At 39.1% G+C, this 23518-nt stretch overlaps 1 protein-coding gene and 1 long non-coding RNA gene across 17 annotated transcripts in view; both read right to left on the bottom strand.

Annotated features, from left to right (window-relative positions):
• LOC309841629 overlaps positions 1 to 13755 on the bottom strand; it is a 29612-nt gene extending 15857 nt beyond the window's left edge. Inside the window, exons 1-3 of one of the 2 annotated variants that reach the window (XR_014299216.1) lie at positions 13439 to 13755; positions 5035 to 5119; positions 22 to 3437 (exon numbers count right to left, since the gene is read on the bottom strand). This is a non-coding gene — a long non-coding RNA (uncharacterized lncRNA). Of the gene's footprint in view, positions 1 to 21; positions 3607 to 5034; positions 5120 to 5629; positions 5702 to 13438 lie in introns of those variants that run through there. The other variant, XR_014299217.1, reaches the window with a different exon arrangement.
• Positions 13756 to 16180: 2425 nt separating this feature from the next.
• ANKRD28 (ankyrin repeat domain 28) overlaps positions 16181 to 23518 on the bottom strand; it is a 199729-nt gene continuing 192391 nt past the window's right edge. For all 15 annotated transcript variants that reach the window (XM_082684430.1, XM_082684421.1, XM_082684432.1 and 12 more), the window contains one exon: positions 16181 to 18070. In XM_082684430.1, coding sequence (XP_082540556.1) covers positions 17784 to 18070 — 287 coding nt within the window. In that variant the 3' untranslated portion in view covers positions 16181 to 17783. The remainder of the gene's footprint in view (positions 18071 to 23518) is intronic.

Raw genomic sequence — 23518 nt, forward strand, 5'->3', positions numbered from 1 at the left:
AATTATCCTGCTGTGACTTACCTCTTCCGTGTCGTGGCTGGTTTCCTCTTTTAATTAGGTGTCTTAAAGCAGTATGTGCATATATATAATTCTGCAAAGTAAGAAATGGGACTCCATCCCCATCTCCATGCAGTGTGGTCTTCCAGACCCCTTTTCTGGCTTCCAGGCAGGCTACTAAAGAGCACAGACCCTGCACTTGAAATGGTCATTTCCTCCGCCTCACTGTTTACTCTTCACTGCCTGGGCCTTGGACAATTTATTTAAACCCTGTCACATCGCAATCTTCTCATTCATAGAATGTGTACTGAATAGTGCATGTGGGAATGAGCCAAACAAGCAAAACCCCTGCTGATTCACTGCTCTCTCGCAAAGGTTTGGAATGAGTCACATCTTTAGGGAATAAGCAGGAAGAACTGAGTATTCCTGAGGAAGCCCTGGGAAGTCCCGCTGCAAGGGGAACAGGACCTCTCCCACCAGTCCACGGAGCTTGCCTGCCCTCCCCCACGCGGGACATGCCAGGAGGGGTGCGCTGTGGCGCCAGATGTGGCTGGCTGCCGCCCACTTAGCTCTTGGCCGCAAACCCCAGGGAAATAGAAGCCAGCTTAAAAATGCATCTTGTTGCTTCATGCCAAGAGGATTTCAAGTCAGCCTGAGAAAGTGAGAGATGGAGAGAGCAATCCTAAATACACACTCGGTGGAACCCCTCCACCCAGGAAGAACTTCGGAAGCACCCGCTGGATGCACGTTTTGCCCTTCTGAACAGAACACCTAGAACTTTCCCTGAGTTACTTTGTCTTGACAATTTAGAACCAACTGCTTATGAAATAGAAGTGAGAGGGGAGGTAAATAATGGTGGTAAAACAATTGCTTTTACAATAAAAAGAAGTAGCGGCCAGAGGGCAGAACAAAATGGAGGACAGGGGAAAATGAGTAAAAGAAATCATTTTCGGGACAAAAAAAAAATGCACCTATGACTAATGGTTGTGATATGCTTTTGTCAACTGTAATCCTGAAATTCAGGAAACAAATGGCAATCTTGGCCATAATGTAAGAGGCAGGAAATCCAATGTATTTTTGGTCGAATGAGACTTGGGGGAAGTTGGTTGGTCGGTGTGATTTCTCATGTAGGTGCAGCTGTGCCTGCTTGTGGTTTTCCTCACAGAGGAAGTGAGAGGCACAATCAGCTGTGTTCACACTCGACTGAGAAAGGCCTATTCCCAGAGAAGGCAAAACCACGTCTTGCTCACAGACGGTCAGTCCCAGCACCCACTGCCACCTCCTGAGGGGTGAGCCTGCCTGCAGCCCTGATGAGGAAAGCCCACCTGGACCAGCCCTTCCTCACAAGTGGCTCTGCTCTGAACCTATGTCCCCATCCCCTGGCCATCGCACATTGGGCTGGGAGTTGGCACCTGCCCCCAGACCAACCAGTCAGAGAGAAGGCTGGTGACCTGTGAGGTGGCCTGGTACCGAAGCTCTGCCCAGAGAGGGACAACCTCCATCAGCTGCTTGAACTCTCCCCTGGAGCAAGTGATCCAAGGGAAGGCAAGGTAGACGCAAGTGTCTATAATGACCCACCCTCAGGAGTCACACTTTATCATTTCCCTGTTATCCTGTTGGGTTACCCAGATCAGCTTTGCTCATGAGAGAGGAGACACAGGACACAGGTCAGGAGAAGAGAATCACTGGGCACCATCTTAGAGCTGGTTGCCACACCCCTTAGTCCAAATGCTGCTTCTCCTGTTTTTCATCTCCCTGAAGTTTACAGGCTTACTGGACCCCTGCCTGTGCTGAGTCCCATGCTGACCCCTCACTATGAATCCAGCTCCCTGCTCCAGCCATGGCCGAATTCTCTCAACTCCACAATGTGCTGAGCAGAATCAGGTCTCAGCAATATTGTCTTTGCTTGAAATGGCCTCTTTGAGGGGGAAACACCTAAGGTCCATTTCATCACAAACACTTTGTGAATCTTCTCCCACTGAAGGGATGTTTCCTGTTCCCAGTTTCCAGAGCCTTTCCTCATCGGGCCATCATACTTATCCAGGTCCTCTCTGCCAGAACACGAGCTGCGCCGAGAGTGGCTGCCCTGTAGTGAGTGTCAGCTGTGTGCTGGACATGCACATAAACAGCTCCCTTTACCTTCTCTGTGAGCCTTCAGGCTTGACATGGCCATCTTGCAGAGGAGGAAAACTGAACAGAGATGCTAGTCAGTTGCCCACATGCAAATTAGAGCTGGTGCTGGGGTTTGGGTCTTCTTCACCGTGACTATGGGGATCTCCTCTGAGAACAGAGCCAACATGCTACTAATCTTTGTGTCTACAGCTCCTGGCACAGCCCCTGTGGCTTATAAAATCTGGGCTCAGTACATGTTGACTGCTGAACGGGTGAGTGAATGAACGATTAGAGTCACCAAGTGTGCTTATTTCATTTAGGCATGCTGGGACAACAAAACAATATTTTCTTTCCGTTTGGAAAGATTTCTCATTTATTTTCTAGCACTGAAGTAAAAATCTAATAACCGAACAGTTAAAAATAAAATTACTAATAGATCTATGAGTACCTGATATGGCAGAATGAAATTCTGATCCTGTGCTCTTTAACTTCAAGAGCTGTTTTGTAGTTATATATCTCATGAATCCTGAGTTTGTTGCCATAGGGTCCTGATGTGATAACTAAAGACATTACTACTCTGAAGTAAAGACAGCATCTTTCTCATTTCCACACTCTAAATATTCCTACAGAACATGAGGTCAGCCTTGTACATTTTCTCGGAGTATTGGAATGTGACAGTTGAAATCCCTACCATTGGTGGAAGAATTGCAGTATTCTAAAATGATTCCTGAGTAATCAAATAGAGATGAAATTACATACAGTGTGATTTTAAGATAGGATATGCTTGGGAGTTCAAACTCTTCAAAAATTATTGATTCAGCTATGGATATCTTACAGCTGTCATAACATCGTGTGTGAAAATTAAGCATTAGCTCCATGTAAAACACTGTGCTAGAAATCACAATTTGTTGTCACATAAGAAAACCCTTAGAGAAATGATGTATTTTATGGTGACTAACATAACACAATAAAAAAAAAGAAAAGAAAAAAACCTTTAGAGAGAGCTTACCATCTAGGGATCATTTAAACATGGGATTTACACACACACCCCTAAACAAAATCCATGAGAGATATTGTGGCCGTCTATTTTCCAAAAACGGCTGCAACCTTTCCGGTCCCAGTTGCTCTTCCAAAACTTTGGCAGTCCCCATCAAGAGGTGGGGTCTATGCTCTTTCCCTTGACCATGGGCAGGACTCTGTGACTGTCTCCATGGCTGCAGTGCAACAGACGTGACACTGCATGACTTCCAAAAGTAGGTCATGAATGATGATATGGCTCCTGTATGGTTCTCTTTCTCAAGAATTTCACTCTTGGAACCCGAACCACTCTGAGGAAAAACAGAGCACGTGGGGAGACCATGAAGAAATGGAGGTCTCCAACCCTCACCCCAGTTGAGCTCCCAGCCGACAGCAGAGCCAGCTTCTCAACCCTCTGACGGAGGGTTGAGACCCAACCACCCTGAGAGAACAGCGCCAGCGAGTGGAGCAGAGGCAAGCCTCCCCCATCTTGCACTGACCAGTTTGCAGATTCATGAGCAATATTATGGGGTTATTTTAAGCCATTACATTTTGAGGTGGTTTGTTATCTATGATAGTCAGAATGACTCAAATCAACCATAGAAGTTTGTCAAACTTCAGGATGTGGAGGACCTGCTGGCTGAGGCAGGCATTTGGGTTTCTATGGGAAGCCGTTAGAGGGTATTAAGCAGGAGAATGGCATGGGTCAATTAAATGATTCCCTGGCTGTTAGTGGTGTTTCCTGAAGCCCCACTCCTTCCTGAGCCAGTCACATCTCATGACTAGCCATGAGGACTCACCAAGAGACTATAATAAATGGCAATTTAAGGGAAAATTATGTTTAAGATGTATAATAAAATCAATAGCAATTTAAGGGAGAAAGTAATTCTTCAAGATTATCCATTTTGATATTCCTAAATAATACTGCATCAGTTTTTAGGATATGTCAAAACAAAGGGGGTAAAAGAACCCCCACATTCGCAGATAACAGAAAGGCATTTGTTTTCAGTAACATCACATCTTTGCAGAATGGTTGTAGTCCAAATTTTTCAGCAACCATCAAAAAAACGAAGAAGGATGTGTTCTCTGAATCTCAGTGTGCTGAGTTCTGAGGGCTGAATCATACAGGGAGTGTGAAATGTGTAAGGATAATTACTAGGGTGATAGAATATGGAGACAAAAAGATATAATAAAAGCCACTATTTTAGCATTACAAATGAATCTGAAAAGGGTGAAGAATTTCATTGTTTTGCAATGAGTACACAGGCCCTGATCAAATCTGTTTCCGACCTTTCCGAGGGACACGGGCAGTGTATACTGAATGTGTAAAATGGATGTGTGTCACAAAACAGATTTGTCCTTGCAAGGTAGCACAACAAAAACACAAATAAACCAAGAAATAAAATAATATTTTTAAAGTTCTGGCTGAAGAGTACAAAGTCAGGCCTCCTAACTTGCAGCATGTCCTGGGGTACCTGTGCTCCCGTCTTTAGGTCTAAGGTGCTGTTTATAAAAGGGGGTCAAACTAGACAATTTTAGCTCAACCACTCTTGGAGACTCTTTTTCCTGTGTTCTTTCTAGCAGTAAACAAGGAAATAAACAGCATCCACATTTAACAGGGAAGCTCTTATAGAATACTTTGTAAAACAAACAAAAATGAAGACTTAATTTGTAATATGAATCATCTTCCCCCCAGGATTCTTCCCCAACTCATTTGTTTTTTGTTTAGATTTTCATAATCAGTGTTGTTATTAACTATTGCTAAGAGATGGAACTACTCTGAAATGTAGTAACTTGAAATAACCATTTTAATTTGCTCATGGCTTGGAAAGTCCATAGCAGCTCATCTCTCCAGAGCTAGAGTGATGGGGCAAGAGTCCCCACTTCCAAGATAGTCCCTCCACTCACATGGCTGGCATACCAGTGGGAGGCAGGCGGCAGGCTCTGCTGGGCCTCTCCGTATGGGTGCAGTGGTCTCAGGATAGTCAGGCTTCTAAAAGGACATGTGTTAGAAGAGACAGGAAGGGGGAGTTGTCAGTTTCTGAAGGCGGGGGCAGCCGTCTTCTACCAAATCCGATTGGTAAAGTTGCTGTAGAGCCCATCTCTCAGCACTCAAGGGGAAGAAATACAGACATCACCAACTGGTGGGAAGAGCGTAAAAAAATCTGGGATTGTTCTAAATCTACCTCAAAACAGATTTTTATATCGATACCGTTTTTATTTATTGAGTCTTGTTGGGCAGAGTGGCTCACTTAATTCTTTCCCTAACTCTATGAGATAGAGATCTTTATTATCCAAATATTACAGGTGAGGGAACTGAGACAAAGAGGTTAAATCACTGGCTCAAGGACACTCAGTTTTGTCAGCCAGGTTTTGAACCCAGGCAGTGTATGCATGTTAAATTAATGACTTAACTAGGCTACTTCATGTAATTATTAACAGAATGACAAAGCATATTGCAAGTGCTATGCCAGAGTGTAGACTTTCTCTATTTCAGGTAAACACCCCTTCTCAGGTGTGGATGGTCCCAGCTGCCTTTTTGCTGTGAGTCTATGGGTCCAGCTGGTGCTTATGGGTGAGTAAAGGGTTGCTGAAAGCCACCTTCTGCAGCGATCTTTCTTTCCTCACTGCATTATCTTGGTACCCCACTGGAATCTATTGGCTATAGATGAGTGGGTTTATTTATACACTCAGTTATATTCTTTTGATCGCTTTATCTGTCCATACTTAAGCAAGTACCACATTGTACTGATAACTGTAACTTTGTAGTAAGTTTAGAAATTAGGAAGTGGAATTGAGTCTTCTTTATTCTTGCTTATTAAAATTGTTTTGGTGTTGTGAGTCCTTGGCAGTCCCTTACAAATTTTAGGCTTGTCAGTATCTGCCAAAAAGACAATGGAATTTGCATAGGAATTGCATTTAAAATATTGTTAAAATAGCAATATTCCCTAAGTTGATCTACCATTTTTAACAATATTAAGTCTTCGAATTCATGAACACAAGATGTCTTTCCATTTACTTAGGTAGTCTTTACTTTTTCAATGATGCCTTACAGTTTTCAGTGTACAAGTTTTATACTTTTGTTAAATTTACTCCCAATTATTTTTTATTTTTCTGGATGTTATCATAAATGGAATTGTTTTAATTTCATTTTTGGATTGTTCACTGCAAGTGTATAAAGATACAATTGATTTTTGTATCTAGCAACCTTGCTGAACTTAATAGCATTAATACTTTTTAGGGTGGATTCCCTAGGTTTTTCTACATAAAAGGTCATGGGTCCTGTCATCTACAATAGTTTAACTTCTTTTCAATATGGATGTCTTTTTTTTTTTTCCTCCTAATTTTTCTGGTCTGAACCTCTAGTACAATATTGAATATATGTGATGAGAGTGGACATCCCTGACTTGTTCCTGATCTTAGATGGTAAGTTTTCAGTTGTTCATCATTAAATATGATGTTAGCTGTGGGTTTTTCACAGACGCTCTTTATCAGGTTGAAAAAAATTTGCCCTTACTGTTTTTTATCATGAGAAAGTATGGGATTTTTGTTAAATGCTTTTTCTCCATCAATGGAGATACACCAGTGAGGCCCTTCCCTTTATTGTATTGATACTATATTGTGTTTTACATTGATTTAATTTTGTATGTTGAAACTATCTTGCATTCCTTGGGTAAATCCCACTTGGTAATGGTATATAATGATTTTATGGGTTGATGGATTCTGACAGTATTTTTTTTTTTAAGTTTATTTATTTATTTATTTATTTTAAAGATTTTATTTATTTATTTGACAGACAGAGACCACAAGTAGGCAGAGAGGCAGGCAGAGAGAGAGAGAGAGAGGAGGAAGCAGGCTCCCCGCTGAGCAGAGAGCCAGATGCGGGGCTCGATCCCAGGACCCTGGGATCATGACCTGAGCCGAAGGCAGAGGCTTAACCACTGAGCCACCCAGGTGCCCCAGTTTATTTATTTATTTGACAGATCACAGGTAGGCAGAGAGGCAGGCAGAGAGAGAGAAAGGGAAGCAGGCTCCCTGTTGAGCAGAGAGCTCAATGGGGGGCTCAATCCCAGGACCCTGGGATCATGACCTTAGCTGAAGGCAGAGGCTTAACCCACTGAACCACCCAGGTGCCCCTGACAGTATGTTTTTGATGATTTTTACATCTGTATTATAAGGGATATTCATGGTGTACAATACTTTTTAGATAGTGATAGATTCAGTAGGATTGGATTAAGAACTTTAACATCTATAATCAGAAAAGATATTGGTCTGTTGTGTTGTTTCCTTGTGATAGTTTTATTTGGTTTTAGTATCAACCACACAAAGTTGAGAAATATTCCTTCCACTTCTTAAGAAAAAAGTCAGTGAAAAAAGACTGGTAATTTATTATTTTTTTTTTTTAAGATTTCACTTGAGAGTGAGCGAGCAAGTGCACATGAGCAGGAAAAGGGAGAGGGAGAAACAGACTCCTGGTTTAATCTCAGGACCCTGAGATCAGGGCTGAGCTGAAGGCAGATGCTTAACCCAGGTGCCTGCAAGACTGGTAATTCTTTAAATATTTTGTAGAATTCATCACTGAAGTCCTTTGGTCCTGGGTTTCTCTTTTTGGAATTTTTAAAATTACTAATTCAATGTTTTTAGCTCTTATAGGTCTACTCAGATTTTTTTGTTTGTTTTTTGATTTTTTTTTTTTAAAGATTTTATTTGAGAGGAAGAGAGAGTGCACCAGAAGGGAAAGGGGCAGGAAGAAACAGACTCCACACTCAGCAGGGGGCCTACCCTGATGTAGGGATCCTGAGGGGGCCTACCGGATGCAGGGCTCCATCTCAGGACCCTGAGATCATTATCTGAGCTAAAAGCAGCCACTTAACCAATGATCCACCCAGGTACGCCAGGTTCAGTGTATCTTCTTGAAACAGTTTTGATGGTTTGTCCTTCTAAAACTTTGTCCCTTTCATCTAGATTAGCAAATGTGTTGGTATATAATTAATCTTATTCTAATTTTATTTCTATGAAGTCAGTAGAATGTCCTTTCTTCATTTGTGATTTCAGTAACTTGAGTGTTCTCATTTTTTTCTTGGTTATTCTCACTACAGATCTATCAATTTGTGTTCATCTTTTCAAAGGAAAAACTGTTGAATTTTAAAATCTCTAGTTCATTTATTTCTGCTCTAATATTTATTATTTTCTTTCTTTTGCTTGCTTTTGGTTTAGTCTGCACTCCTTTCTTCCAGCTTTTTAAGGTCAAAGATTAGGTTACAGATTTGACATCTTTCTTCCTTTTTTTTTTTTTTAACTGTTTTCTGCTAGATTTCCCGGTAAGAACTGCTTTGACAGCATCTAGGTTTTGGAATGTTGCATTTCTGTTTTCCTTTACCTTGACATATTTTCTAACTTTTTTCTTGACCCATTGGTTATTTAGGAGTGCAGCCACCACAGCTCTCTTTAGGTAGCTACTTACATGGTATTTAACATTTGTTGCTTTCAACTTTTGTTGAATGTAAAGCAGGCCTCTTGCAGACAGCATACAATTGGATCACATTTTATATTCATTTCGTTAATCCCTATCTTATAATTAGAGTTTAATCTAGTTACATTTAATGTAATTACTGTTAAGGTAGGATTTATATCTGCCATTTTGCTATTCATTTTCTGTCTTTTTTGTTTCTCTAGTCTTCCATTCCTGGCTAATTTTGTGTTAGATATTTTCTAGGATGCCATTTTAATTCTCTAGTCTTTTCTTCTGTATCTTATAGTTATTTTCTCAGTGTTCGTCCTGGGGATTTACAACTAGCATTTTAATTTTTAAAAATCTAGTTCAGATTAATAAAACAAAATTTCAGTACTACACAAACCTTTTATGTAATTCTTTTTCCTGTACCTTTGTGCCGTTGTCAAAAATTACATTTTTATGCACTGTATGCCTTATCAACATAGATTTATAATTACAGCTTTATGCAGCTGTCTTTTAAATCAGGAGTAAAAAAGAGTTACTAAAATACATTTATATCTTGCTTTTAAATTTACTTTGCTGTTACCTTTACTGTTGCTCTTTATTTCTTAGTGAATGTGAGTCATTGTCTAATGCTCTTAAGTCAGTCTGAAGGACTCCCTTTAGTATTTCTTGTAGGGCAGGTCTGCTAGCGACAAATTCTGTTTTTGCTAATTTGATAATGTCTTAATTTGTCCTTCATTTCTGAAGGGTAATTGTCCTGGATATAGAATTCTTGATTGACACCATTTTTCTTTCAGCGGCTTTAATATAGGTCAACCTACTACCTTCTGACCTCCATGGACTCTGATGAGAAACTAGCCATTAATCATATTGAGGATTACTTGTTCTTGAGTTGTTTCTTTTTGCTTTGAAGATTCCTGTTTTGTCTTCTGATAGTTTCTTTGGAATGTGTGTGGGGTAGATCTTTTTGAATTTGTTCTAGTTGGTATTGAGCTCTTTGAATTTGTACATTAACATTTTTTAAACTTGGTTAAATTTTCAGTCATGTTTCTTCAAATATCCTTTCTGTCCCCCTTTTCTTTTCTTCTTCTAGGACTTCCCTTATGTATATGCTAGTCTGTTTAATTGTGTCACATAGGTCCCTGAGACTATGATTTTCCCCTCTTCCCAACAGATACATTCCTTACAGTGGACAGTCACCACTGATATATTTTCAAGCTCACTGATTCTTCTGCCTGCTCAAATCTAACACTGAGGCCCTCTATTTCAGCTATTATATTTTTCCAAATCCAGACTTTCCATTTGCTTTTCAACATGGAAATTTTTAAAAAAGGTTTTATTTATTTATTTGACAGAGTGAGAGACCATAAGTGGGGAAGCAGGATCCTTGTCGAACATGGAAACCAATGCAGGGCTCGATCATGACCTGAGTCAAAGGCAGATGCTTAACCATCTGAGCCACCCAGGTGCCTCTAAAATAAAACTTCTTAAAAAAGATTTTATCTGCTAATTATTCAAGAGAAAGAGAGAGAGAGAGAGAGGAAGAGTGTGTGTATGTGTGCAAGTGAGGGTGGAGAGTGGAGGGGAAGGAAAAGGAGGGGGAAAGAATCCCAAACAGACTTAATCCCATGACCCTGGGACCATGAACTAAACTGAAACTAAGAGTTGGCTGCTTAACCAACTGAGCCACCAAGGCTCCCCTAATATCTAATTTCTATATTATTTATTGATATTCTCTATTTGGTGAAGCATTTAAAAAATATTTTCATCTAATATTTTAGACATGGTTTCCTTTAGCTCCTTGAAAATAATTTGTGTAGTAAGCCCAATGTCCTTGAAGAAGGACAGGTGCTGTTCCTGTGTTTGGGCCATCCATTGTTTTTTTTTTTTGCAGATCATAATCTTTTGTTGAAAATTGGACATTTTAAATAACACAGCAACTCTGGAAATCAGGTTTTATCTCCCTCCCCAAGATTTGTTATTGCTGCTTGTTATTTAGTGACTCTTCTGAAAGAATTCTATAAAGTATACTTTGTTATGTATGGCCAATGAAATTTTTACTCAGCTTGTTTAGCAGCCAGCTAATGATCAAACAGAGACTTCCTTAATCACCTGTAACAACAACAACAACAACAAATATCTCCTAGTTTTTGCAAAGGGGCTGTGTGTGAGTTAAGGCATGCCTTCAAACCTCAGCCTGGCAGCTGAAAACTGGCATTCACATCCTGTTTGTGCAGAGCCTCAAAATTAGCCATAGGTGAGAATACAGGGTTGTCTCAGTTCTTCTACTGGTGGCCACAGCTCTATGTGTGCATACAGCATTCTAGATTCCTAGAACTATGCCAGAGCTTTCCAAAGCTCCATTGGATATTGATTCCCCCAGCTTTTCCTCTTAAACTTTGGTTAATCTATTGCTTGCCTCAGCTCTTACTCATCACCTAAAGCAAGTACAACATTAAAACTCTTGCCTATAATTGTTTCAACAAACACCTCCCCAGGGAGACTATTTTTCAAACTGGGTCCACTCTGACTTAGCTCAACTGCAGACAGACTTGGAAGTGAGGCATTCCAGGGAACCATCAGGCCAAATAATGGCAACTCTTTGGGAATGAGGCTTTGAAAGAGCTCTAGCATTGTTTTCTTCTCTCTTGTGACTACTAAACTGCACCAGGAATGTGGTGTCAAGACTACTGCAGAGCTGGAATGAGGAATGCCACTAGAGCAAGTTAAAATGCCACAAAGGTCACTGTTGTGAGACTCAGAAGTTCTTTTCTCTGCCATTTTCACTGACATCTGCTGGTAAAAGCTATTTGACCATTTACAGTATCTATTCCTATTAGTCACCTAACTGCAGACAATTAATGGCCTTTCCCTCCATGCCCCCACGTATTTATTGGTACCTACAGGTGGATAATGACAAAGCTCTTCTCCAGAAGTCCCTATCCCTTGAATTCTCTTCATTCATTTTCTTGGATTTTGGCATTTCTTAAAATGAGTATCATAACCACAGGCAACTCTTCTCTCATGTGTGCTAGGGCCTGACATCTTTGTGGTATACATAAGGGCTCAAAAGCAGGTTAACAAGAAGCAGGTCATCAAGTAAAAAATGCATTTTTATTATTTCTACTAGGTCTCAAACGTTACTCACAGCACTGCTGTTATTTTGGGTACTAGGAATGAACCAACTTCCTATTTTTGAGGGAGAGGAGCTTGGCCAGCTATTACATTGGCATGAAGCTCAAGTCTTGGAGCTTAGTGCTAACCTGTCCAATCCTAAGCATTGTACCACCTTCATTCCTAGTTGAAGGTGAAGAGATACATGCCATGGACTGGGGATGGCTGACCCAGCAGGCATCTAATAAACACTTTCAATCAATCCAGATCAAATGACAACCTCTCTCTATTCAAATGACAATCGATCCCTAGGTTGGCCCATGACATGATTTTGGGTTAGGTAACCTCAGCAGAATCCTAAGGTTTGCTTTTGTGGATTAGCTCACCCTCTCAATCTACTTTTTCCTCTTTTATTAGTTTGTTACTTTAACATTCCTCCACTTCTCAGCAAAATCTGTGTTTCATGTCAGGATTTTTGTGTAATTCCCTAGTGTACAAACAGGCAAGGCAGTCTTTATCCTCAAGGATCTCCCCCAAATACCAAGATCTCGAATAGTTATCCAGTTATTCTCACAAATCTTTCTTTGCAGAGTAATTACCATTATCTTTCTTGTCTGTCTCCTCAACTAAGACATAAGCTTCCTGATGGCAGGCACCTTACCAAGTTCACTGCTCTATCCCTGGTGTAGTTCCAGTATTTATATGGAACTTATCACAGGATATGTACTCAAGAAGTGTTTGCTAAAGGGCAAAATAGGTCTTACAAGTGAAAATGCAACTTTTCTTAAAGTTTAGAGAAGGATAAAAGAGGAAAAAATATGTTAAGATTAAATTACTGGCTTTTCTAATTAAGGAAATACTATTTCAGCCTGTACTTAGTCCTAAGTTAAAAAGAAGACCAATAAAAATCCTGTGAAGGGCAAGAGGAGAAAAAAACCACAAAGAAAATGAGGACATAAAAATGAGGAATGAAGCAGAGAAATGGAGACTTCTACAGGTGCTGGAGCGGGAGCGCCTGGCTGGCTCAGTCAGTGGAGTGTGCAACTCTTGATTTTGGTTGTGGTTTGAGTCCCACGTTAGGTGGAGAGATTACTTAAAAATAAGATATTAAAAAAAAAAAAAAAAAAAACAAGCGCTGGAGATGGGGAGATGGAGAAATGATCTAGACCAAGTGGAGTGCTTTATGGACCAGTGTTTTGTTTGTTTGTTTGTTTAGAAGTAGTCACTAGTCAAGCTTTACTTTCTATCTTACATTAGACTGGGTTCTGGTTTGGAACGGATGTCACAGTAAGACATAAGAGGGGACTGGTGCTACATTCTTGTGGAATTTTAGGTAAGGGAAAGGGTAGATTCTTCACCTTTGGAAAAGAGTAAATCCAATACCTTCTAATCAGTTCTGCACTGTCAAAGAACTTTCCAAGTCAAGATATATTTTTGCTACCCAGTTTCATATCTTAACTACCTACATGAGAAGGGATCCACAAGAAAGAATGAACCGGCAAAAAGCAAAGACTATCAAGAATGCCTACGGACAAACTAAAAACAATGACTGGTTGGCTTATCATTTCAGGGCTAAGTGAAATGTGGAAACTGAGCTCAAACTATCCTTCCCCAACATGGGTCAAAATGGCCCCATCCAATTGAGGTTGGGCTTGGCCATAGGATTTGCTCTGGCCAGGGGAGTATTAGCAGATGTGATGCATGCAGAAGCATAAACTGTGTTTGTGTGATAAGGCTTGCCTTCTTGTGCTTTTGTCATCATCACGTAGAAGTTCTGGACAACTTCTGCAGTCTAGTCCAAGTCTGAAGAACAACACAGAGGGAGCAGACCCAAGCCTACCAGCCAACCTGCAAAAGCATGAGTGAGAATAAATTAAAGTTGAGATTTGGGGCAGCAATAGCAATTAAAACGTAAGTACACATTTTTCTCTTAGACTCATCCTAAGGGCAAATCTTGTTACCTCTTCCTTTACTGCTACATGTCCAGAATCTAGCACACTTTCTGGTAATTAGCAGATATGCAATAAACATCTGTTGTAGTCACATTTACGTTTCTTCTATTAGTGACTTAGGAGATCAAAACAGAAAGGAACTTAGTTTAGTTGTAAAGCAACTTCAAACTTCAAAAGTATCAATTTCAAAAAGGACCATAAAACATGTTAGAGGTTGTTAGGTGGTTAAGAGTGTGGACTATGGAAATGACTGCCCAGATTTAAATCCAGGCTTTACAATTACTGGCCAAGTGATCTTGGGCAAATTACTTCACCTTTCTGCCTCATTCCTTATCTGTTAAATGGTACTATTAATAGTACCTATCTTCCCAGATAGTTGTGTGGATTAAGAGATGTATTTCAATTACTTACAACCTCACCCAGTACGTGATAAACATTTAGAGGCATTCTGAGTTATTACCAGCATAAGATGATTTTGAGCAAGGTTATTAAAGTCCTCTTTGCCTGCTCTTCCAGTGACCTATTTATATCTTTTTGTTCTCACTTTTGTTATCTCATCTCTGTACATGTGTATAATTAGCTCTTTTGTAGGTTGGCATGGTCTTTTTGTGCTCTGAAGTGTTAAATGCTGAGACCTATTCCATCCTCTCTCTTCCACCAACCCATTTTGCAAACTACTGATTTTGTTCTTTTGACCTAAGATGGTATTTGCCCCTTTCTCCACCTGCTCAAAGCATAGCTGACATTCCTCAGTGCCCAGCCTAAATGTCATCTTTTCCAGAAAGGCCATTCTGATCTTTTCCAAAGTCATCTTTCTCTGATCTTCCTTAGCAGTTCATCTCTACCTCAATTACAATTTTATACTTTCTATTTTCAGGTGTATGTCTTTCCATGAGAAGACTATAACTCCTAGAGGACACCACAATTTCTAGGCTCACTTTCTGCCCACTCCCACCCTCTAGTATATGGCAGGCAAGCAATAAGTATTTGTTGAATGAATGTATTTGAGAAGCCCACGTAGATTCATCTAAATTTTAAGTTTTTTATTGAGAAGCCGTCAAGTTTTCAAAGAAAGGTTAAAAACTCGTTGGAATACTACACATTAAAAGAGAAAGAAGTTTACATATAAAAAAGAAAGACACTTGATTTATTGCATTAAAAAACTTTATTTCATTTAAAAGGTCCAATATAAGCCAAATTAAACCCCAAATTGACGGCTATTCTTAGAGCTCCTGAACTAAATGGCACTGTTTGAGTTGAGTGTCTTGTTAAAGGAGGTCGTTTGCTATTACCACCATTTCCCCCAAAGTAGTTCTAGAACAGAAGCTGGTATTATTATAATACACATCAGATATTTCAGATGTCATCTTTCATGCAGAGGTTAAAAAAGCAAACAGGCTTTTCTGTTCTGTTTGAGTATAAAAACCACTACAGAGCAGGGCCTGAATGCTTTTGACATACAAGGTGTAACTATAAAGGAACTTACTGTGCTGCTGTGTTCATTCACTGAAGTTGTCCATGTACGTACTCCAACAATACTAGGGCTGTTCAAATACTATTTGGACCAGTAGCTTGGGATTTCCCTTCATTAGGTGCAGACCAAAGGAAGTGGCTGATCAAGCTGGGGATAGACTATCACAAAATGCGATCACAAAGCAAAGAAACAGACTTCCTAGTGGGCAAGCAATTGAAAGAGCCACCTCACAAATATTTTCAGTAATAGCATCATTTACATAAAGTGATGCAAGGTTTAAGTTCTGCCATGTGTGAGGACAAGTTAAAAACAGCTTATTACTTTATAGCTACACCTTGGATTTCATTAGATAGGTAAATCTGTGTTTAATGAGTCCTTCTGGAAATCACTTCAGCAGGTAAGTCAAACAGCCTATAAAAAAGAAGACATGGCAGAAGGCGTGAGATTCATCCTTCCAACATTTTCGTGTTCTCTTGGAGGACAGAGACCCGGGCCCAAGGACAGAAGTTACCAGGAGGGAGGCTTCAACTCCATCTAAGGAAGACCTTTCTAACAGTTAGAGCTGCTCAACAACTGAATGGACTGCTTGGTGAGGTAGAGTCACTGGAAGTGTTCAAGGTGGAAAGATCACCCTTGTAGAAGGGACTCCTGCATTTGTTAAGAGGTTAGACTGGATGAACCTCAGGTCTCTTTCAATTCTGAGATTCTAGAAAATTCCCTCAGGGAATTCAGAAGAGAATTCCTAAAAGGAAAGAGAAAGCACACATATGTATACTTTTAGAATCCTCGAGTTTTTTTTTTTGTTTTGTTTTTGTTTTTTTTCAAAAGGTACAATAGAAAATGTAGTCCACTGTCTTTAAAATGCAAATTCACCTTCCTACCACTAATAATTAGGAAGGGTCCATTATGACTTCTTTATATTATAAAGAAAAGATGGAGGATTACATTTATAATTTCTGTAAATATTTTAGAAAAAATGCTTAAAATCTAGTAGTCAATGCCCTAGAAACTTTATAGATTTTTAGGTAATATGCACAGATACAAATACATTATTCATTAAATACAACTCACATCTGTGTTTTATTATACTCTAAAATATACAGGAATCTTGATGTACTGAAAGAGTGCAAGTAAATACAGTATTCAAGCAGTCACTATTTCTATGTACATGCTCATTAATTCTTCAAAAACCCCACAAAATTATCAAATAGATCAAAATACTGTTCTGTGTTTTCACACTTTATATTCAGAAAAACCAGCTGAAATTTACAATGTCATAAGGTTTCCAGTTTCACAATACAAAAAGGATAAAATGAAATTGGGTATCATTTTGTGAAAATTTATGGAACTTTATCCAGATCTGTAAGACCCCCTACATATGTGAATTCATTCTTACTGGGAAAGTGACAGTTACAGTAAAAGCAGAACCGTATCAATTGTCATTTAAAAGCCTAAATGTCAGCCTTTCTCTATTATTTGAAAGGCAATTTTCCAATTCAGCAGGCAATTGCTTCTTTCCCCAAGTAGTAGCTTGTTTAAATCTGAATAGGACCCAATACAGAAATGCCTTCCAAGAGACTGATAATGTTAACTTATCAATAACAAGGGATTTTTTTTTCCTTTTTGATTATTCACTAATCAATGAAAACAAAAATCCCCCAATCCATTGTGGAGGCACAAAAGTTAACATAAGTGATGAAGGTGTACCATCCAAAGTAGCAAGGTCAAAAACTCCATTCCCAGGACCACTTAAGCTGCAACAGGGTGAAAATAATCTATTTTTTGATTTCATGAAATTTTCTTCTAGGAAATTCTTTACATTTTCAAACAAAAATAGTTCAATTTTAAACCTAAACCATTCAAAACTGGGCAACGATGGCCTGACCTCAATATATCTCATGCCTACATCACAAGTATTTTCACCCTGACTGCACTCAGTCAGCTGGTTTTTAATTCTAATATTATAAAAGTTGGAATTTTTAAATTTTTATGTAAAAGAAAAAATGTAAAAATACATCTGCTTTCTCTCATGGTTTAATACAGTATTCGAAGGCTTTCAGATGTTTTCTTTAAAAAAAAAATCAAAATTTAAAACCAAATCTCAGCTTCATTTTTCAGAAATATTAAAGTTTGGTTTAGATAATGTCTCATTTCACCTATTCTGGTTTCCACAAAATGGCATTCTATTAAAAACTTTTAAGTTACTTGGTCCTTTGGCAATTTGCTGTGCACATAATGCCTACTGTATCAAACTTTTATTGCCCTTAAATTTAGTTGTAGTTTTACTGGTAAAATTTAAATCTAGTGTTCTTATCTCTTCTTTAACAATAGTGTTGCTTGTGTAAGCAGGTTAGGGTGCACAGTGTCCCAAATTATTCCTGGCACTGCAAAACCAAATTAAACAATTCCACAAAGTAACTTGACATCAAAGTGTTTTCCTCTGGTCAAGTCTATTTCAAGATTCTAGAAGTTCCTTTTGCAAAACTTGCCTTTAAAATTCTTCTTCCTAATGTCATCACATTTCTCTTATTTGCTCACTCTGCGATCTTCCCTCTTAGGTTGCATTTATAACGTGAATCAGAAAGTGCCTTTTTCCTGAAAAAGCACAGTCTGAAGCGTTAGTGTCCGAACTCCTCACTCAAACCTCTGGCTCGGCCTCTTAGTAGGTCTCGGAATCAGAGTCATTGAGCTCGTCCACATCGGTGTATAAGTACTCCTGTTCCCCACCAATGTTGTTGAAACTGCAATAGGAGCTAGGTTCATTCCTCATGATGGGCAAGGCTTCAAAGCTGACTGTTTTTGAGGTGTTGGTGTAACGATTAATGGCGTTGAAAGTCAGGGATGATAAAGGGCTACTTGACGAGACAGGCATCATGGTGGCCAAAATGAGAGCGAGGCAATCAGCCACATCCTTGTTGGGGGCACAGGCCAAAGCTGGGGTATAGCCTAGAATTAGAGATAAATTTCAGTAATTAAAAATCAGGAGATAAGATAATAAGCCCAATGGCCTGTAGTTCTAGACAGTTTAAATTACTTGGCTTATGATAAATTGGTTTAATAGAATGATTCAGAAATTTCCAATCAGTAGAAAAGAGTAAAGTCCTAGAAATTTAGGGTGGGAGGAGGATATGTGTGTGTGTGTGTGTGTGTGTGTGTGTGATGTTACAGAAAAGGAAACTGAGGCCCAGAGATGGATGATTTCTCCAAGATCTCAAAACTTATCCATAACCACCTAAATTCACAGAAGATACAGAACTAAAATTAAAACAAACAAACAAACAAATAAAAACCCTTAGATTGATCAAGCTTGCTTCAGAGTGGTGAAAGAGTCTTAGCAATTTGTAGTTATATTTAGTGCTACATACTGAGAAATCTAAATGTGTACAGATTCATGAAGAAGCACTGAACAGGTGCTCAAAGATGTGTGTTCAATGAATAGAATGACACTTGGCTATTGATCAACTTTTCTCTTAGGGACACAGAACACTGAAGAAAAACAGGAGATAAACAGGTAAACTTTAAAAACTCCAAAGTCAAGGGGCGCCTGGATGGCTCAGTGGGTTAAGCCTCTGCCTTCAGCTCAGGTCATGATCTCAGGGTCCTGGGATCCAGCCCCTCATCAGGCTCTCTGCTCAGCAGGGAGTCTGCTTCTGCCTCTCTCTCTCTGCCTGCCTCTCTGCCTACTTGTGATCTCTATCAAATACATAAAATCTTAAAAAAATAAATAAATAAACATGAATGTAACCACTATCCAGATTAAGAAAGAGAGTATTACCAGCAAACCAGGAGCTCCACATGTCCCTTCACTATCCCTTTTCTCTTCCATAAAGGTAACTACTATCCTCAATTATATGGTAATCATGGCTGTCCTTTTCGTTTTAGTTATATTAAAAAATGTTATAGTTTAGTTCTGACTTTTCCTGAACTGAATATAAATGGAATCATATAGTATATATTATTTTATATCTGACCTCTCTCACTTAACATTATGTCTGTGAGATTTATCCATGTTGTTGTATATAACTATAGTCAATTCATTTTCATTGTTTATACATTCCATTGTTGTGATTATACCATAGTTTAGTTATCCATTCTAGCTACTGGACATTTGGCGGTTTCCTGTTCTCTTATATATTTTTATCCATGCTTTATTAGCCTTGAGAAGGAAGAAATATTTTTTTCCCTTCAAAACTCTCCCCCTTTTTAAGGGTCAAAGGGAACAACTGATGTTCCTGCAAACTTGGCAGGAGTGACTGAAGGGTGTGCATTTATTTTATTTTTTTTTAATTTTTTAAACATTTTATTTATTTGACAGACAGAGATCACAAGTAGGCAGAGAGGCAGGCAGAGAGAGGGAGGAAGTAGGATCCCCGCCCAGCAGAGAGGCCAATGCGGAGTTTGATCCCAGGACCCTGGGATCCTGGGATCCGAAGGCCCAACCCACTGAGCCCCCCAGGCGCCGCGGGTGTGCATTTTTAAATTAAACCCTGTTTACTCAAAATGAAAGAGCTCTTTCAAGAGTTCTTCTCTAAGTCTGAGGGTGTCTGCTGGACTGCAGAACAGGCAGGCAGAACAATCCTTTAGACACGCCATGATGCCTTGGATCAGAGTTAAGGGTGGAGGGGGAGAAGAGTATCTCAGAAGTGTTCTACAGTTGGAATATGACAAAAAGCAGGCTCCTCTCCTCTGCATGGAGTTGACAGGGTCAGCTAAAGAGAAAAGTAAGAGAAGCAAATTGCCTCAGGATGAGGGTCTTGTACTTGCTCTATCAACATTTATTATATTTTTAAGACATCTTTTTTTGAGATTTACATATCATAAAATTTACCTATGCAAAGTGGCTTTTGGTATATTCACAGATATGTGTGACCATCATTACCACAGTTGATTTTAGAACATTTCCATGAATTCAAAAAGAAACCTTGTACCCTTTAGTTATCACCCCCCTTTTCCCTCCCTTCCAGTCCTAAGATACCACTAATCTACTTTCTATCTCTGTAGGTTTGCCTATTTTGGATGTCGTCTAATCTATCCCATGCAGGTATAAAATATTTTGTTCCTCCAGAAAATCCATGGAAATATATTGCTATGACTTGTCAATTCTGGGTCCTGATTACTATTTCACATTGCAAAGTGTGTTAGAAGATACCCAGGTGGTCACAGATGACCTTCATTATCATGTTATATTATCCCTTTTGTTTATTTATAAGGAAAAAAATATAAAAAATATTGAAAATTATCAACAAAGATCTGAATACTAGCTAATGATTCCGAGTCTCATTATGTGGCCAAATATATAAAGTTAGCATTTTAGGCTGCTCATTTTACTCTCTATATAGAGAGTATTTCCAGAGTAGCTGTATTTCCAGAAATTGATTTACTGAAAATGAAAATTTCTTTTAAAACTCTGTAGTCTGAACTTACAGGTATTATCCTTCACTTCTTTGGATCTCATGACTATACATACTTATGATTCCCAAATCTTTATGTCCAACCTAGATTTTGCTTTTGGTCTCTAGATCCGTATGTCCCATTATCCACTTGGGAGCTTCCAGTGAAATTTTCTCGTGCCCCTGTATGAATCTAGCTCTTACTCCTACTTTCCAGTCTTAAACAATGGCACTCCCATTCACACAGCACTCCAAGCCAGGAGGTATGAGACTTCTTCTCTCACAAAGTACCAATGATTCCCTCCATAAGATCTCTAGAAACATTTATATCTTTTCATCTCCAGTGTCTCTACCTTAATTCTGGTTACCACCTTCTCTCACCTGCAAACATTAATTTGTTTTCCCATTCTAATCTTGCTCTCTCCTTCAGACTAACTGCTAACTTCCCAGTGCACAGATCCTTTGCCACTTAATCTAAGAGGCTCTGGCACAACTCCAATTTTTACTGGTCCTGTGCTCTATCTCTAAATATGCCACTCTCTCTGCTTAGAAAGCTCTCTCCCCACTCTCTTACTTGTCCTTTAAATTTCGGCTTACAGGTCCTCCTTTTTTGGGGTTGGGGGATGCCTTCCCTGATCCTGTAAGAAAGACTTCAAACACTCTCTTACCTGTTCTCACAGCATTTTAAGTTTACTCCAAATGAACCACTTTCAGTGCATTGTAACAGCCTGTTTATACTCTCCATTTAAAGAAGTAGCCAGTCTTACTCTATACATCCTATCTTCAGAATGGAGCACAGTGCCTGGCACAATCACTCACCCAGTAAATAACCACTCATCATGTCCAGGAACTCTCCTAAGCACTTAGAATATAACAGTAATGCAACTGATACAGACTCCCTGGCACTGTGGAGCTTCTATTCATTCTAGTGGGGGAGACACACAATTGACATAATAAAAAATTAAATTATATATAAATAGATATATAAATGATATAAAATGTATATATAAAATATATAAATTATATATAATTATATAGATATATAAATATATCTATTTGAAGATAAGCTTTATGGAAAAAAAAGAAAGCAGAAAGAAAAGAGCAGGATGACAAGGACTGAGAATGCTGTGGCAGAGGTCTATAACAGGTGTAGTATAAATCGGTTCACCACAGGCTTTACTAAGAAGATAAAACTTGAGTAAAGATTTGAAACAGTTAAGGAATTTACTCAAAGACTTGCTTGAGGACAGAGTGTTCCAGGCAGAGAAAGTAGCCAGGATAAAGATCACAACGCACATAGATCCCTGGTGTGTAGGGGCTGGCATGACAGAATGGAGAGAAGAAAGAGTAGGAGATGAGGTTAGAGAGGAAATAGGGCAGTGGACTAATCATGAAGGGCCTTGAAGATTACTGTGAGTCAAGTGAGATTCAAATGAGTAGTATCTTGTCACATATTTTGAGAGGATCCAGGCCAGGGTGGTAAGCATAGAAAAGGTGGAACTACTGGAGGTAGATCAGTAGTATATGAAGGATTGTACACTGGGTATGAGAAAGAAAAGTCAAGAACTCCAGGTTTTTGTCCTGAACAATTACAAGGATGGGATCATTACAACTGAGATCAGGAAGCTGTGGGGAGAACAGGGTTGGCAGGGAAAGGAGAAGAGTCAGTTCAATTCTGGACGAGTTAGGTTTGAGCTGTTTATTAGATACCCACATAGTACTGTCAATTAGGCAGCTGGATCTGCTAAGATCACATCTCTATAGAGACTGAGAGGTCTGGGCGGGAGATATAAATCCAGAAATTCTCAGCATGTACATTGTATCAAAGAACCAAAGGACTGGATATAGATAGGGGAAGCAAAAAGAACCAAGGACCAAGTCCCAGAGCCCTCAAATATTAAGAAGTTAGGAAGAAACTTCACAAAAGAAACTGAGAAGGAATAATGAGTAACACCAGGTGAAAAACAAAAAAGTGTTAAATCCTAAAAGCCAAGTAAACAAAGTTTAACAAAGAAAAAAGTATATACCTGAAACTCTAATGTTGCATGTTAATTATGCCTCAATTAAAAAATTATAAAAAAAAAATTTCAGTCCCAGGGAATCTGGCTACTTAATCCAACCATCAAAACAGCAAAGTTACAAACCCTCACCCAGTTATCAATTGAAGGAACCAGGCATTTATGAATGAAGGCAGACTGTGTTCACCTACAGAAGGATACTGTAATCAAACCAAATGACTCTCCCTCTTACCCCAACCTAAAGTGATCTGTACCTATTTATCCATGCAATAGTGTGCAGTATAAAAGAAAATATGGAGATTATTTGGGAGAAATATTGAACACTTGCTATGGCAGACTGCAACCTGCACATCCCTAGGTACTCCCTTATATCCTGTATATTTTAAATTCTATATTAAAGCCCTTATTCATGTAAAAAAAAAAAAAAAAAGGAAAAGGAATAATCAATTGTGCCAAATTCTGAAAAGTCAGGTACAATGAGAACTTAAGAAATGACTCAATATTGTGGAGATCACTGGTGATCTTGAGGACAGTGTACCAGTGTGGTGGGGGCAAAGAAGTGGTGGCAGCAAAGATCTGACTTGGTGAGGGGTCTCAGAAGAGAGTAAGAGAGGGGAAGGTGGCAGCATAGCCGCCTCAAGTCAACACTTGAGTAACTGTGCTGCAAAGGGGTACAGTTTTGCACACTTGAGTAACTGTACTGCAAAGGGATACAGTTTTACAGTACTTGTACTTGTGGAATAGTTAGATTAATGGGATTTTTTTTTTTTTTAAAGATTTTAAGAGAGAGTGCATAAACCAAAGGGAGGGGCAGAAGGAGAAGCAGACTCCCCAATGAACAGGAAACTTGATCCCAGGACCCCAAGAACATGACCTGAGCCGACAGCCCCTGACTGAGCCATCCAGGTGCCCCTTATGTAGAAGATATTTTAAGATGAGGGAAATAATGTTTATATACATGGGAATAATCTAGGAAGGATGCTACA

This window comes from Mustela nivalis, assembly GCF_964662115.1.
Source record: "Mustela nivalis genome assembly, chromosome: 1".
Classification (NCBI taxonomy): Eukaryota; Metazoa; Chordata; class Mammalia; order Carnivora; family Mustelidae; genus Mustela; species Mustela nivalis.